We start from the raw sequence: 16,316 nt of genomic DNA, 5'->3' as shown, positions 1-16,316 counted from the left end.
TGGAGTAATGGTTTGGCTTGGCCAGAGAATGGAAGGAAGAGGAACCTGAAGGCTCATGCACAGCTGCTGGGCAGTCACAAGGACTGACTTGAGTCCATGGTGAAGCTAAGCTCCTGCAACTGCCATGTCTCCCTTCCCTGCCTGATTTAGTCCTGGCAGGGATCTCTGCCCAATGCTGTGCTCTGGGGTTTTGGTCTGCTGCACTTACAAGGCTGCACTTCTGCCTGTCCTGCCTCTGAGCCGTGGCTCTAGGGTCAGCACAGCAATGAGAGGGTGCGGCCTTTGGGGCCACCTATGACCTTACTGTCTTACTCTTGCTCCCACAGGGAGAAAATGCTTGTGAGTAGTTTGACTCCCAGGTGGGACTGGTGGGCTTACAACTGGCTTACAACTCACTGGCTGTATCCTGCTGTTGGGCAGGGTCCTGCCTCAGCTGCCTTCTCTAAATACAAGGTAAGGAGAGAGGGCACCTCCCAGCCTTGGTTCAGCTGGGTCTTCCCTCATTGTCTACGTTTAGCCTGTACCCAGGGCTAAACTGTAACAGTTGCGCTGTCACTTGACAAACCCTCACCAGCCAGGGAGGGGAATCGGGAAAAAGGAGAGCAGACCTGCGGGTAGAAGTGCACAGATTTAATGGAAACATCACCAATACCAAAAGAGATATACCCAGCCAAATGAATGTCCAGTCACCACAATCAACCGGAGAGCCGTCCTCAGGAGAAGCCAGAGGAGGAGCAGGAAGAACCTTACAATAGCTCCCTCTCCCTTATAATGACCATGACCTTATGGTATGGAGTAGAGTACACCTGTAGCTAACTCAGGTCAGCTGCCCTGCCTGCTTAGCAGGGCTGGCCTATGATTCTACCACAGCCAAACCAGGACACTGTCTAGTCAGGAAGTTTCCCAGGTGCCTTCTCCCAGACCATCCCTGCTAGTGGAGGAACTCTCCTGACTACTGATGAGATTTCCAAGAGGAAATCTGTCCAATGCTCGGAGTTAGGGAGGAGAAATCTGAGCTGAACATCTAGATTTTAATTTGAAGGCATTTTTTTCAGTCCATTTCCACTTGTCCTGGGGGTAGGTGTTAGACAGGGTTTTTAAATGATCCTTGAGGATGTGACATCTCCATGCTGGGTCCTTCCATCATCTTTCACATGGTGGCCCAAGGAAGGGGACAGAGGCAAAAGGATTTCAAAGGCTCATGGGACATACCCTCACGCCACACACCCACAATCACAGGGCAAGCCCCCAAACCACGACAAGCACAGGAGACCTCATCCCCCACCTTTACCACGTAAATATCTGCCAATCTGCAGCTCCTACATGCCAGCACTTGGCCCCTCTCCAGGGCCACAGCCTTGGTGCAGGTCCCAGGGCTGCATTACCACACCCAGCACTGCACCTCCTGGGCCAGGATGTTCAGGAACTGCTCCAGCACCACCAGATCCATGGTGTGACTCTGGTTCCGGCCAGTGCTGGGACAGCTCCTGCAAACAGCTTCCAGAGCCCTCTAGGCTTCCAGATATATGAAGCCCTAACCCATGAAGTCGAACGATGAACCTGACCCCTAGCCCTTAACCATACCCCAGACTTCAAATTCTAACCCTCTCTAAATCCTGATCCTAAATCTAAGGCCTACCCCCCCCAACCCAAACCCCTAAACCCTAATCTGAACTTTAATTCCTAACTCTTAAACTACCAACATTAACCCAAATCCCAAACCTGAGCCCAAGTCCAAACCCCTAATTCCAACCCCAGCCTGAACCCTAACCCTTGACCCCATCCCAAATTATAACTTTGACACTTAATTTCGTAACCATAGTCCCTAATCCTAAACCCCTAACTCCAAACCCTCACCCTAACCCAGAAAAGTTGTGGAGTTCCCATCCTTGGAGATATTTGAAACCATAATGTGCTGAATCCAAACCATAGCTCTAGATTCTATCCTCCTCCTCCTAATTCTTCTATTCTTCTATCAAAGCGAACAGTTCCAAGATACGTTTATTGTACATTTTTTTAATCTTAACTGTACAAACAAAGCCAAGGAGGTCAGAAAACAATTATCTCCCCTTTACAGAGATTTCCTCTCCCCCTCTCCAGTCTCCTTTCCCATAGCTTGTGACAAAGGCACATATACTGCTGGATTGGTCTCTCAAAGAGCATGTTGGCTGCAGAGCCAAAACCCAGTGAAATTATTCAGTAACAGAAGAACAGAAACATTAAGAACAAAACGCACCTCTGCAACTTAGTGTAGTGATAGCACGATGTGGGTTTTTTAGTCTATTACAAATGTCGTAACTGCATCTTAGCTGGGTAACGTTCCGGCATCATTAGCAATGACAGATAAGGAAGAATCAGTTTTTTATAACGTCTATTAATAAAATATAAAAAATCAAACTCTGCTTACAAATACTCTGGATTATTATTGAGAATGTACTGCGTACATGCCCTTCTCCTTTATGTACATCAAGAAGATTCTGTACAGTGTGTATAGCATCCTGCTGCAAAACTGCTGGCAGCTACAACTTCTTAGTGATTTCTTTAATACATCAGCTGTAGTTACAGAAATTCTTTACTTTCCTAAGAACTAAAAATAGGGTTTTTTTCTATATGTCAGATGGTGATAAAAATGCAGTTTTACATGTAACTGACCCACATAACTGCAGGAGACTGAGGACTGACAGGTACACGACAGGTTCAACAGTCTTGGAAAAAAAACCCCTCCGCCTTCCTTAATCCAAAGGCACGGCGGGGTCCAACAGCACACACTCATAATAATCCTCTGGAGAACTGAGCAATGTTTGCCAATACCCAGGTTGGGATTCCTCTCAGAAGCTCTAAGACTGCAGGCACAAACATGCCAGCGGGACCTGGAGCATGAGCCTGCCTGGCAAAATGTTGGCACCTAGTCTAAACAGGATCACTCACTCTCTCAAACTCCAGTGACAATACTGACTAAACATCTCTTGACTCAGAAGAAAGCCTAGACACTTTGTTCAGTATACATACGTACATCACAGAAGCTTAAATATAAGCAAGATTAAATTCCTTCTCTGGAGACATTCAAAACCCGCCTGGATGCGTTCCTGTGTGATCTACTCTAGGTGGTCCTGCTCTGACAGGGGCGTTGGACTAGATGATCTTTCAAGGTCCCTTCCAACCCCTGACATTCTGTGATTCTGTGTAAAGTCTCCTTGTAACAGGTCTGCCAGTTCTTCCTCGTGCACAGGAAAAACATGCCCAGCTATGGCATAAGCACTCTGCTGAACTTTTCCTGCATTCTTCTTACCTTCTGGTTCTCTCTCCAGATTCAAAGGAATTTCTGAGCTTCCGACCTTACCTAACATTAGTGAACAAGACACAGATTGCTCAGTTTCCATCCATGCTACATCACTCTTCCCATGGTGTACAAAGACACAGAGTCATTTGTGGTAGCACTGATCTAGAGTATCAACGTCACTCCTGTATTCACACGAACAGCGGAATTCACAAATCACCGTGACAAGTTGTTTCTTTTGCTTCCTAGGTTTTCTCCCCAAGAATAAAAAGAAAGACCAATGAAGGGTGTGTAAAGCAACAATATTAGCATCATCTTCACATCCTTCATTTATTCAGTTGTATGAGAGGAGAGTAGTAGGACAAAGAGTGTAAAAAAGATTTGATCTCTCAGGTAATTCTGCTTTAGGAAGCTGAGTAGCGTATTTTCTGTGGTTACAGAAGCTGCTCCTAAACTGTTGACTTGTTTGGTAAAGAGCTCAAATGCAAACAGCAGCATTACTAACAGTGCAGCTGGGAACAGATTTGTCACTTATCAGCCTTAAAGACTGATTTTTCTTTCAACTCTTGAGACCTTACAAATGAGGCTATTTCTGTAGAGACTACCAAATCCAAGCGCATCTGTTTTGGACAGACATGCTGGTGTTTATGATCTAATACCATGACAAGAACATTGGAAGTTACATTCTTTTGATAGTTCTCTACATTGATAACAGTTTGAAGCTCTTCTTTCGTACATGTCAGAAATTTGCCACACTCCATCATCCAGCTCTGCTAGTGCTCTTCACAAACTTAGCATTACTTTTAGTCCATTGCAAAGTGACAATCTGGGATGCAGAATAAAGAGGAAATTTGTGCCCTGAAACTTGGCCTTTAAATTTTAGGAAGTCAAGTCAAATACTGTCACCCAGATCCAGTTTTTCTGAACCTGCCCTGAATGTATGTGGGTGAGCTTCAATATTTGTACAGGAACATGCACTCAGATACACAAATATAGCAGTGTCCTTCTGTTCCTACTTCCATACGCGTGTTTATGGCAATTTTGTTAGTTTTAAAAAACGCTGTCTCTCTTTTCTGGTGTGTGCACACCCTTCTGTCTATTGGCACAGCGTTTTCTCCCAGCTTGATTTATACACTATGCCGACGGTTGTTGATCATGGCCACAATGTGTGACAGGTCCAAACTTTTCATCATAACCTCCATGAACTCCTCGTCCTTTCTTGCTCCCTCCACAAATTCATCCAGAGAAAGTTCACCTGTGTCAGACACAGACAGAAGGCATTAGAATCATACCAATCCACATTTGAACAGGAAAAGGAGCACAGCAATCTAACTTTAGAGACCACTTACTACACATGCACTGTTCTAAAGCACCAAGAGGCCTCAAAGAGTCTTTTTAAGCTTACATGAAACTTCCCCGATACCCAGGCAACTCCACCTTCCTTTTCTTTTTCCCACACCAGGGAAAGGATATATAAGAAAGAACAGAGGATGTGCATAAGGAGTAGGACCATAGCTTCCTATAAATAAGGCTGGATTAGCCACCTCCTTTTTAGGCCTAACCTGTCATAGTCCTAACCTGCCCCATATTTGCTTTTTTTGATGTTTAAAAGAAGGGACAGAAGGAAGCTGTGACAGGCAGAAACACATTTTCTGTCCTAGGCCAAAAAGCCCTTGTGCAGAGAAGCATCTTGGCAGAGTTATTCTGGAATAACAGAAGAGCACATCAGAATGTAATGAGCACATGAAGTAGCAAGAAAAGAAATATCTCTTGGGGACATACAGTGATGACAGTGGCACTGACCAGCTTTTGACTGACTGGTCCATAGCACTTCATGTACTTGCTGTATTGCCTGTAGCAGACCCAGTGAAGAAACTCTGAGCTTCAACATTAAATTCCAGTTCTTCCTTTCCCTGCTGCTGGAATATTTATGAGCAGCTGGGGCCATCTGTTAATATTTCCTACTTCTAACCCCTGGCATAAGCTACACAGCAACATACAAAAAGGAAAAAAAAAAAACACTCCAAAACCCCGCTACCAAACTCAAGCAGACAGAACACAGCTGAGACTTAGTACATGGAACAAATCCTGTCATACTGATAATGTATGATGCAAGAAGAAAAAAGCCTTAGCAAAATTCATGAAGAATGCATTATTGGATGAGAATTCATATAACAAGCAAATATAAAATGAAGAGGCATAAAGTTCAAACAAGAAAGGAAGACATTGATGTCTCTGTATCACAGAGACCTGTGCTGGATGACAGAGACGGGAATCTTACCATCTCCATTCACATCAATTTTGTTGAAGACTCGGTTGGTGAACTCTTCCGCACTAGTTTCATGGTCACCACCATTAATAGCTCGAATAGCCTAAAAGAAAAAAAGCAAGAATAAGAAGCTGCCTAATGGCTCCCAAAATGATAGACTGATTCCACTGCAGCCCATCAGAGTAGAGAACCATACAGTGCAGGGCTCTCTTTTTCTTTCCATGCCTAATTATTTCCTTTGTTTAAGGATGTCCATGAAATGTGTGATTCCAGAGCCTTCATACTGATTCTAAGAGCATTTGTTTTCTAGTTTTTACCTTCTGATATTTGGTAAGTTTCTTCCTTTTGCTTAGTATCACCTCAGCAACTTCTGAAGGCAGCCAAAAAGACACTGAAATACACCCACAAAATTCAAAGGGCAATAACTTTCTTGCTACCAATTATTGCCACGGGACTTGTTTCTCAAGAGCTCTGTGTTAAACAATTACTATCTGTTGCTTCACTGTGATGTCTGAGTATTTCTATTGCAAGTTACTAATATGAGGCTGTATATCATTAGTTATTGATTTTGTTTGGTCTCTTCAATGGCCAGCACTAAAATTCATATCCAGATAACATGCATTACTAACATCTTTTAGTGGTTTTATTTGTGGACAGCTAAGGCTTCAAATCTTTATCAAATCTATTTTTTGACCTGAATAATCTGAACTTCCAGCATAATCCATTCTGAGATATCCACAAGATCATGTTTATGCCTGTAATTCCAACACCTTCCACAACAGGAATTTGCATACAATCTTTTCCATTGGCAGTCATTCCTCTTCAAACTATTTGCCAGAGTCAGAAATGTTTTATTACCTTGACATTTAGGAGCTGGTTATAAAAAGCAAACTGGGAGTAACTCTCTGACTACTATTCACATGGGGAAAAGGACATATGAAGGACACATTGCAGAGACCACAGCTGACAGTCACAGAGTCTGAAATCTTGGAAAGTGCAATTTAGATCCTAGTGTCGCCGTTTAGGCCATCTGGCAACAAAGCACCATGCGGCCATTTGCTCACTCCTCCCCCCTGGTGGCATGGGGAGGAGAAAATATAACAAAAGGCTTATGGGTCGAGACAAGAACAGGGAGGGATCACTCACCAATTATGGTCATGGGCAAAACAGACTTGGCTTGGGGAAAAAAAATCAGTTTCGTTTGTTACAAATCAAATCAGAGTAGGACAACGAGAAATAAAACTAAATCTTAAAAACACCTTTCCCCCACCCCTTCCTTCTTCCCAGCCTCAATTCTGCTCCCGATTTTCTCTCCTTCCTCCCCCTGAGCAGCGCAGGGGGATGGAGAATGGGGGTTGTGGTCAGTTCATCACTGACCTTCCTCCTCAGGAGGAGGACTCCTCACACTCTTCCCCTGCTCCAGCGTGGGGTCCCTCCCACAAGAGACAGCCCTCCATGAACTTCTCCAACATGAGTCCTTCCCATGGGCTGCAGTTCTTCAGAAACAGACTGCTTCAGTGCAGGCTTCCTATGGAGTCGGGGCCTTTGTCAGGCACAGCCACCTGCTCCAGCATGGGTGAGTTGTGGTAGATACCTGCTGCAGGTGGTTATCTGCTCCACCATCAGCCTCTGTGGGCTGCAGCAGGTCAGCGTGCCACCTCACCACAGGCTGCAGGAGAATCTCCGCTCCGGTGCACCTCCTCCCCCTCCTTCTTCACTGACCTGGGCGTCTGAAGTTGTTTCTCCCACTCGTCTCTGCTGCAGGTTCCCCAGAAGTTTGTTTCCCCCTTCTTGAATATGTTAGCAGAGAGGTGCTACTGCCGTTGCTGATTGGCTTGGCCTTGGCCAGAGGTGGGTCCAACTTGGAGCTGGGGAACCTTCTAGCAGCTTCTCATAGAAGCCACCCCTGTAGCCCCTCCCCCACTACCAAAACCCAGGTACACAAACCCAATACACGTAGGCAGCTAAAACAATTTTACGGAGCTAGTTACGCTGTAACATACGCTGTGGTGGTAAAGAAGAGCCTGTCAACTCTGCTTACTGGACTATGGGATTGTGGGGAATTCTGCTAAAAGAAAGAATGCTGTTAAAGAGGGTCTCATCCATGAGCACCCATATGGGCAATAGCGAAAATCTTACTTGTGTGCTGGAATTTGTCTTTGAGGAAAGAGGAAAAAACACAGCCCTTTGGAGACTCACCTTAATGATGTTGAGCAATTCATGTCGATCAATGCAGCCGTTGCCATCTACATCATACAGCTTAAAATACCACCGCAATTTCTGCTCCATCTTCCCACGGAGAACGAGGCTGAGGGCAGCCACATATTCCATGAAGTCGATATATCCATCCTGTGGGAAAACAAAACCCAAATTGTGACAGGAACAAACTGAGGGAGTTATGGCTCTGGAGCTGTTTTACCTTATGGCTCTTTAGATTCACAGCTAAAAGAGAAAACAAACAAATGGCACAGCAACTTGGACTTAGAAAAAAGCCATAGTGTACACACACGTACACACACGTGCTGTTTCTCTGGCCACCTCTAAGATCTCCTAAATACCTGGATTCCTAAAGTTATGATCTATTACATGTCTAGGCTACTCTGTGCTCACCACCTGCAGAGATGGAACCTGGCACTCCTCATAGCCAGTGTGAACGAACACCCCTCTGTCCACCAGAGCTGACTGCCTGTGGCCTGCTGGGAGAGAAAATTGATCTAGAGCCCTCGCTGCAAGAAAAGTGGAACATAATTCCACCTTAGGTTTTCTGTACTAGTCTGCTTTGTCTTTGTGGGAAACTACTGCTCTTTCAGTAAGCCATAGATCTCTTTTCCATTCTCTGAGAAAAATAGTGATTGCAGATATTTTTCAAAATAAATAGAACACGATTTGACAGCTGGAAAAATTGTTCCGTATTCAGGTTTTTTAACATTCCATTTCTTGAGTCTACAAAGAAACTCAAAAACCTCTTGTTTCCTCTGCAAGAAAAGTGCCAGACAGTAAAGTTTCATAATCCCTAGATTTAACACTGACTAAAATTTGAAGTGATTAAAAAGAAACAATAAAGTGCATATCTCTGTCAAAGATTCTCAATAACTACTTCAACAAATTACAGAGAAAAAAATTAAACCTTCATTTATTTATTTACACAAGGATCACAACATTTTAAAATACTAATTCGGGATCAGTGTAGTACTCCCCTTACGTGAGTTTTTCATAACTTCATTGAGCAAAGTCACAGAAAACAAAGAGAACCGATTCTAAGGTTGGGAAGGAGGGCATGATTGCAATTTATAAAATAACTCTACTGAAGATTTATCCTCTTTGTCCTCAGCAAAGTTCTAAGAATCTGACGGTCCGGAGGGCAGATGATTTCATCTATTGACAATGCCTGTGTTACTACAGGGTGCCTTTTCCTCTGGGTGATCTTGTTCCTTGCCCTTGTTTATAAAAGCAGCTTAGATTAAGTAGCTAACTATTAACAGGCTAAGATTAACTGATGTAGGTCCAACTCCACTAGTTCCTCTCTTACCTTCAAGAATTTTGTAATACTCCTTAGCATTCCATAACTCCTTATGCCTTCTCACTTGTTGTCCAAACCAATGTTCTTCGGAGAATGTTTCAGTCCCTAGGCTTTCCTCCTTCAAAACTGACCCTGTGGTTTCCCACCTGTTTCACATGTCTCTCTGACTAGTTTCTCCTTAACTCACAGACATTTGCTCCAGCCATTTCAGAACCTTGAGGCAGAGACTAAAGTGGCATTTTTCCAGGCTGCCATAAAACCAAATTTCTCTGTCGTTGAGATTACAGGCCTGCAAGCATAGGGTTAAGTATATATGGATAAAAAAATGAAAAGTGAGGACCATTGCATGCTTAAAGTAATTATGGGGGCTACTGTTTCTTACCTTAGAGACAGCCGGTGGTCCCCTGTCACAATGATGAATACTACCTACCTCCTAGCTATGTAGAATCATAGAACAGTTTTGGTTGGAAGAGACCTTTAAGATCATTGAGTCCAACCTTTGTCCTAGCTCTATCAACACCACTAAACCATGTCCCTAAGTACAACACCTACCCGTCTCTTAAACACCTCCAGGGATGGTGACTCCAGCACCTCCCTGGGCAGCCTGTTCCAATGCCTGAAAACCCTTTTGGTAAAGAAATTCTTCCTAATATCCAGCCTGAACCTCCCCTGGTGCAGCTTAAGGCCATTTCCCCTTGTTCTATCACTTGCTACTAGGGAGAACAGACCAACGCCCACCTTGCTACAACCTCCTTTCAGGTAGTTGCAGAGAGCGATAAGGTCTCCCCTCAGCCATCTCTTCTGCAGGCTAAACAGCCCCAGAACTCTCAGCCGTTCCTCATAGCACTGAGGAGAGCCACACAGACTGTCTGTCCATGCAGTATTAATTTCAGCTGCCAAATACCTGGAAATTACTTCCTCTGTGAAAGTTATAATAATTTCTATTGTGTTTGATTCCTGTAGTCTCTACTATCTAATACAGATATACTGTTGAATAATAAGCATAAGAACATATAAGAATAAGAACAGTAATTAAATCTCCTTTCATTACACAGAATCACAGAATGATTGGGGGGTTGGAAGGGACCTCTGGAGATCATCTAGTCCAACACCCCTGCTAGAGCAGGTTGCACAGGGCAGCGTCCAGGCAGGTTTTGAATTAGTGTTTTGCTGGTCAAACAAGGTCAAGTCAATTGATACACCATAAGGAATTCTCAAAATTCCAAGATGAACTGGCACAAGGTAGTTAAATAATAAGGTGTTATTACCTATGGTTATGTTATCTATGTCATTATCTATGCACATTAATTTGCTCCTTCCATTTAGCTACTTTATGTTAGTGTCCCTCAGCAACTTGCCACATCAATGTTTGCAAGAGAAAACAAAGGACTCTGAAAGTGCAGGAGTTGGTTCACTTTGAAGCAATGCGAGGCAATTAATTCCCTTGCCAGAGAACTCACCTTGTTCATATCAAATGTGCGAAACATCTGCTCAATGTACTCGTTGGCCTCTGGATCCAGCCCTCGAAGCCCAAAGAACTGTTTAAATTCATGTTCTGTCAGCTGTCCAGAAGGACACTCCATCATGAACTTTTTGTACCAGTGGTGGATCTCAACAGCCTGCAGATCATCCACTGTGGAGCTGCTATTGTTCCCCATGCGTGTGTGTGGTCAGAAGAACGATGCTACAGGAATGATCCTCTTCCTCCTGTTGCTCTCCCAGCTCTGCCTGTCCACGTTCAACATTAGTGTCAGTTGAGTGAGGGATCTAACTTTCCACAAGCCAATTATAAATGTTAATCTGCTTAGAGGCTGATTTACAAACCTGAAAGTTTCAATGATACAAACAGTCTTCTTAGAATGGAAAGGAGGTACAAGATAATCTAGCAAATCACTGCTATTTCAAGAGCCAAATCAGAAAGGGTGACAAGGTTAATCAGACACTGGCATCAGGAGCTATACTGGTTTGGTACACTAGCCTATTTTTAACCTTGATATAATTATACATGAAGACAACAGGAAAAGGCTACAAGATGTGGGATTTGAGGTGAAGTAAAGATCTGCTCCTCTAACTGGATTCGAGAGTCTTTCATGTTTTCTCAAATAGAAAGGTTGGATAACTTAGTGCATAGGACCAGAAAGTGTTACAGAAGTAGCCCTTCATAAATGTTAGGCTATAGGGGAAAAATATCTCCACACACACAACGGGCATAGAGGAACAACGGCAGGTAGGGGAACCCAAATAATCTCCTGACCTGGCTAATTCCAGAACCACACAGAAGGACCACAGAAGTGCAATCAACCCATACAAGGCTCATCTGAACAAACAGGAAGGAGCAAAAAGAGACAACCTCAGGCTGGTGAAACTGAAAAAGAAATGACCTGTCCTGGTGTCATGGTCCACTCAGTGGACTCGTGATGGTTTGTTTGCGGTGATCTCGAAGCGCAAAATTAAGGCAAACCACACCAAAGGGGTTTGCTTCAATCAGTGAAACTTTATTGTTTGCCCGTAAAGTGGTGTGCGATAGGTAAAGAGGCTGAAAGGAAAGGGAAAAGTAAAGTGAAAAGAGGAAAGAGATTGAAAGCTACCAGCACGGGTCCAAGGTGTCCCTATGGTCCCAGGTCCAGGCAGCGTCCTGCTGGTCTTAACAATCGTCGTGATCCTTGGTGGGGAAAGCTTCCAAAGTTCAGGCGCTGAGGAGCCATCTTTTATGCCAAGTAACACATCTTGCTCCTCCTCTGTATCTCTGCCTCTTCTTGGCTCCATCGATGCTGATCAGTCTTTTGTGACGGCAGTTATGCGGTCCACCTTATCAGCTTGGGCTTGTCCCGTACCAGAGAACGGCACAGCACTCTTCGTACCACGCAGCTCTCTCTCCTGGGGTGTTCGTACTGCATTCCATTCTCAGGATCAGCAACTGCGTCTCAGGCCGCTGCAGACTCATGTCAAGATGTTAGCCTAACTTTTGCGGTACCTTATTGCCCATATCCCTGACGACAAGGTTGAAACAATGCTGTTTTCCGGACCCACTCTTACACCTGACTCCTCCTAAGGCTGTCACAGGGGAGCCATCAGCCCCATGGGCCTGGAGGTGACACACATTACGATGAGTCAACGGGAGAGGTTGTCAGAGAACATGACAGACTGAGTGGGATTACTGCCTAGGGGTATGGAAAACGTTGTGGGGTGCGGGGGAAGAGCATTTGGGGATTGCACAAGGCTTATAATCAGATGTTTAGGGGAGGAACCAAAGGTGGCGAAGAGAATGGGTCTAGGTGGTTTGGGGATGAACAAGCATTGGAAAATGGAAGGAAAGGGGATACAGAGGGATGGCTGTTTGTAAAATTGTTGCTGGTCAGTATGAGTGTCTAGCCATGCTCTGTGCCTGATCAGCACAGTCTTTCCTGTCTTCTAACCCTTCTAACTCTTTCTGGCTGTGCAGCACTGCTCTGTGTGCATGTGTGCACATGGGGATTTAAGTGCCCACAACTGGAGTGAGGACCACGGGTCACAGGAGCCTGCGTGTGTTTGGTGCCAGCAACAGGAATCAGCAAGGCTCTAAGTGCCGGAAACTGGTGTCAGACCATGGATCACAGGGTCCCACATCTTGGGTGCTAGCAACTGGAGCAAGTATGTCAGTATATGATCACTAGTGAATATCAAGCCAGACTAGCCAGCGAATAGGTTAAGTGGTTTGGGAACCAGGTGTGTGTGTCTCTGTTAGTGAGACAACTGGAAGAGCTGACTATTGGAAGGACCAGAGGTGCAGCCAAACTGCTGGAGAGACTGTAAAGAGTGGGGTTGAGGGAGACCCACTTGTCTTTGTGTGTTTCTCTGTGCAGGAGACAGAGAAAGCAAAGATCCTGAGAGTCTCATCACAGTTACTGGAGGGCCCCACAGTGTATGCATTGTGTGTATGTTGGTGTGCGCAAGGGGATCTGTACCAGCAACTGTAGTGGCGTTGTTGGCCTTGGGAGTCTGGCACGTCCAGGTGCCAGCAGGTGGAGAGAGATCCAGCTGGTGGAGAGAGATCCAGCTACTGGGTAGGGCGAGTATCTAAGCCCAGCTACTGGAGCAATCTCCATTGTACATATATGTGTATTTCCCACTGGTGGATCTTCATCCTGACCAGCCAGAGAGTGGGACAGGCTGCAGCCATCAGTGGTGTTTGTGTAAGTGCTGGGTGCTTCTGTCTGTGTTGCTGGCTGGGTGCATGTGTATATATGTGTTGTACACACACGTTTGTGCCTGTGCCTACTAAAAATACACTCAGATTTGCAACTGGTTGGACCTGAGGGCATGGAGCTGTAGCAGCCTCACCTCTATCAGGCCACCAGATATGGCAACTCCTAACAATAGCACAGATGTATCAGAGGCAATCGCCATCTTTACTCAGGAATGGTTGTCATTCCAACATTTTATCCTCACAAACCTGTATATGTTTGTCCTGGTTTCAACTGGAATAAAGTTAATTTTCTTCCTAGCAGCTGGTGTAGTGTCCTGTTTTGGATTTAGGATGGGAACAATGTTGGTAACACACTGATGTTTCAGTTGTCGCTAAGCAGTGCTTATAGTAAGTCAAGGACTTTTCAGTTTCTCATGCTGGCCTGCCAGCGGAGCTGGGAGGCCACACAGCCAGGACAGCTGATCCAAACGAGCCGAAGGGGTATTCCATACTGTATAACGTCATGCCCAATATATAAACTTGGGGGAGTTGGCTGGGGGACACTGCGGCTTGGGGATTGGCTGGGCATCGGTCAGTGCATGGTAAGCAATTGTATTATGCATCACTTGTTTTGTATATACTAGTAGTAGTAGTAGTAATAGTAGTAGTGTTATTAGTATTATTCCTTCCTTTTCTGTCTTATTAAACTGTCTTTATCTCAATCCACAAGTTTTACTTTTTTTCCAATTCTCTCCCCTACCCCATTGAGGGCAGGGGGAGTAAGCGAGCAGTTGTGTGGTGCTTCATTGCCGGCTGGGGTTAAACCACGACAGTGCTAAAACACAGTAATAGCTTAATTTTGTAGCATAAATTTTAAAAAAAACCAAACCCAAACCCATAAACATTTTATAATAAAACAAAAAGAAGTAATTTTAGATCCTGAAACAATGACCATTGCTAATGAGTCCATGTGGTTTTATTTTGTGGCCAGCATCATACAACAATGTAAGCAGTACCACCTCAAATTCAACTTCTCAAGAGCACATTAAATCAATGAAACAAGACTATGTATCACAAATGTTTCAGATTATACTGAAGCTGCGGATAAACATTATTAGACCATTCAAGAACTGATTATGTTACTAAAACGTAGTGAGATACTAGCATAACTGAGCCTTGAAAATCATCACCATTAATCCATTTAAGAAGGACAGTATGTAAAGGAGATGGAGGTTTTCTATCTCTGTTAGACACCATTACTAAACATTCTTAACCTAAGAATTCAGTGTTACATTCAAAATCTTGTTTGTGGACAAAGAGGAAGTATAACTTACGTATAGAATCATAGAACATAGAATCACAGAATGGTTTGGGTTGGAAGGGACCTTTAAGATCATCCCATTCCAACCTCCCTGCCATGGGCAGGGACACCTCCCACTAGACCAGGTTGCTCCCAGCCCCATCCAGCCTGGCCTTGAGCACTGCCAGAGAGGGGGCAGCCACGGCTTCTCTGGGCAACCTGTGCCAGTGCCTCACCGCCCTCACCATGAAGAACTCCCTCTTTACATCTAATTTAAATCTACCTATTCATCCTTCAGTTTAAAGCCATTACCCCTCATCCTATCGCTACATTCCCTGATAAAGAGCCTCTCCCTATCTTTCCTATAGGCCCCCTTTCAGCACTGGCAGGCCGCTATAAGGTATCCCTGGAGTCTTCTCTTCTCCGGGCTGAACGAGCCCAACTCTCTCAGCCTGTCCTCATCGCGGAGGTGCTCCAGCTCCCCAGTCATCTTTGTGGCCTCCTCTGGACTTGCTCCAATAGGTCCATGTCTGTCATGCTGGGGGCCACAGAGCTGGACACAGCACTGCAGGTGAGGTCTCACCAGAGTGGAAGTGGGGGAGAATCCCCTCCCTCGACCTGCTGGCCACACTGATTTTGATGCAGCCCAGGATGCGACTGGCGTTCTGGGCTGTGAGTGCACATTGCTGGCTCATACTGAGTTTTTCATCCACCAATACCCCCAAGTCCTTCTCCACAGAGCTTCTCTCACCCACTTATCACCCAGCCTGTATCCATGTGTGGGATTGCCCCAACCCAGGTGCAGGACCATGCACTTGGCCTTGTTGAACTTCAAAAGGTTTGCATGGGTCCACCTCTCCAGCCTGTCAAGGTCCCTCTGGATGGCCTCCCTTCCCTCTAGAGTATCAACCACACTGCTTATATATGTAAAGCCAATAATTCTTTGTTAGCATAATAGAAATTTTAACAGTCTGCTTCAAGAGTCATCATTAGTCTAGATCTAATTACAGAAAAGCAAAGGAAAATAATGTAGGTCAAGTACTTATATACAGAAAAAAAAAAGGTGCACTAACAGCAAATTCCAATTAAAAGCGCAGCACGCACACTAGTTTCTATGCCTTTTCTGGTGTTACACTCAGCTGGCTGCCGCTCCTCTGGATATTAAGATCTGTGGCTCACTGACGATTGCAGTTGGGGGCTGTCATGGCAAGTTGTCAGCACCTGGAGTCCTTCACTGGGAGGACTATGATGTTCTTAATGGTTTCCTCATCCTTTCTTCTTTTTTTTTTTTTTTTTCCATTTCTTCTCTTTCCTTCCACTTAGGCTCATTGATATATGCTTGCTAACATAGACTTATATCTTTCTCTTTCTTTTTACTTTTACATCTGAATTTACTTTATAGGTGCCCTGTATATATCTTAGATATGTTTACTTCGCTACTCGTAAAACCAGTTTTGTCCAGCTCTGGGTCTACATTTTTTTAACTTATCATAGAATAGAATCATAGAATTGTTTAGGTTGGAAAAGACCTTTAAGATCATCAAGTCCAACTGTTAACCCAGCACTGCCAAGTCCACCATTAAGCCATGTCCCTAAGTGCCTCATCTTTTAGATACCTCCAGGGATGTTGACTCCACCACTTCCCTGGGCAGCCTGTTCTGATGCTTGACAACCCTTCGACACCCACCTTGCTACAACCTTCTTTCAGGAAGTTGCAGAGAGAGATGAGGTCTCCCCTCAGCCTCCTCTGCTCCAAATTAAACAACCTCAGTTCCCTCAGCCACC

The 16,316-nt window shown here is 44.6% G+C and overlaps 1 protein-coding gene across 1 annotated transcript; it reads right to left on the bottom strand.

The window, feature by feature from the left end:
* Positions 1–4,404: 4,404 nt before the first annotated feature.
* On the bottom strand, positions 4,405–10,724 carry LOC104352611 (guanylyl cyclase-activating protein 1-like). The gene is made up of 4 exons (XM_009958993.2): positions 10,527–10,724; positions 7,746–7,895; positions 5,559–5,649; positions 4,405–4,532 (listed from the first exon to the last, which is right to left on the bottom strand). The coding sequence occupies exons 1-4, from the start codon at positions 10,722–10,724 to the stop codon at positions 4,405–4,407; spliced, it is 567 nt and encodes a 188-aa protein (XP_009957295.1).
* Positions 10,725–16,316: the final 5,592 nt, after the last annotated feature.

This window comes from Leptosomus discolor, chromosome 1 (assembly GCF_034619465.1).
Source record: "Leptosomus discolor isolate bLepDis1 chromosome 1, bLepDis1.hap2, whole genome shotgun sequence".
Classification (NCBI taxonomy): domain Eukaryota; kingdom Metazoa; phylum Chordata; class Aves; order Leptosomiformes; family Leptosomidae; genus Leptosomus; species Leptosomus discolor.
This window is presented reverse-complemented; position numbering and strand designations above follow the sequence as displayed.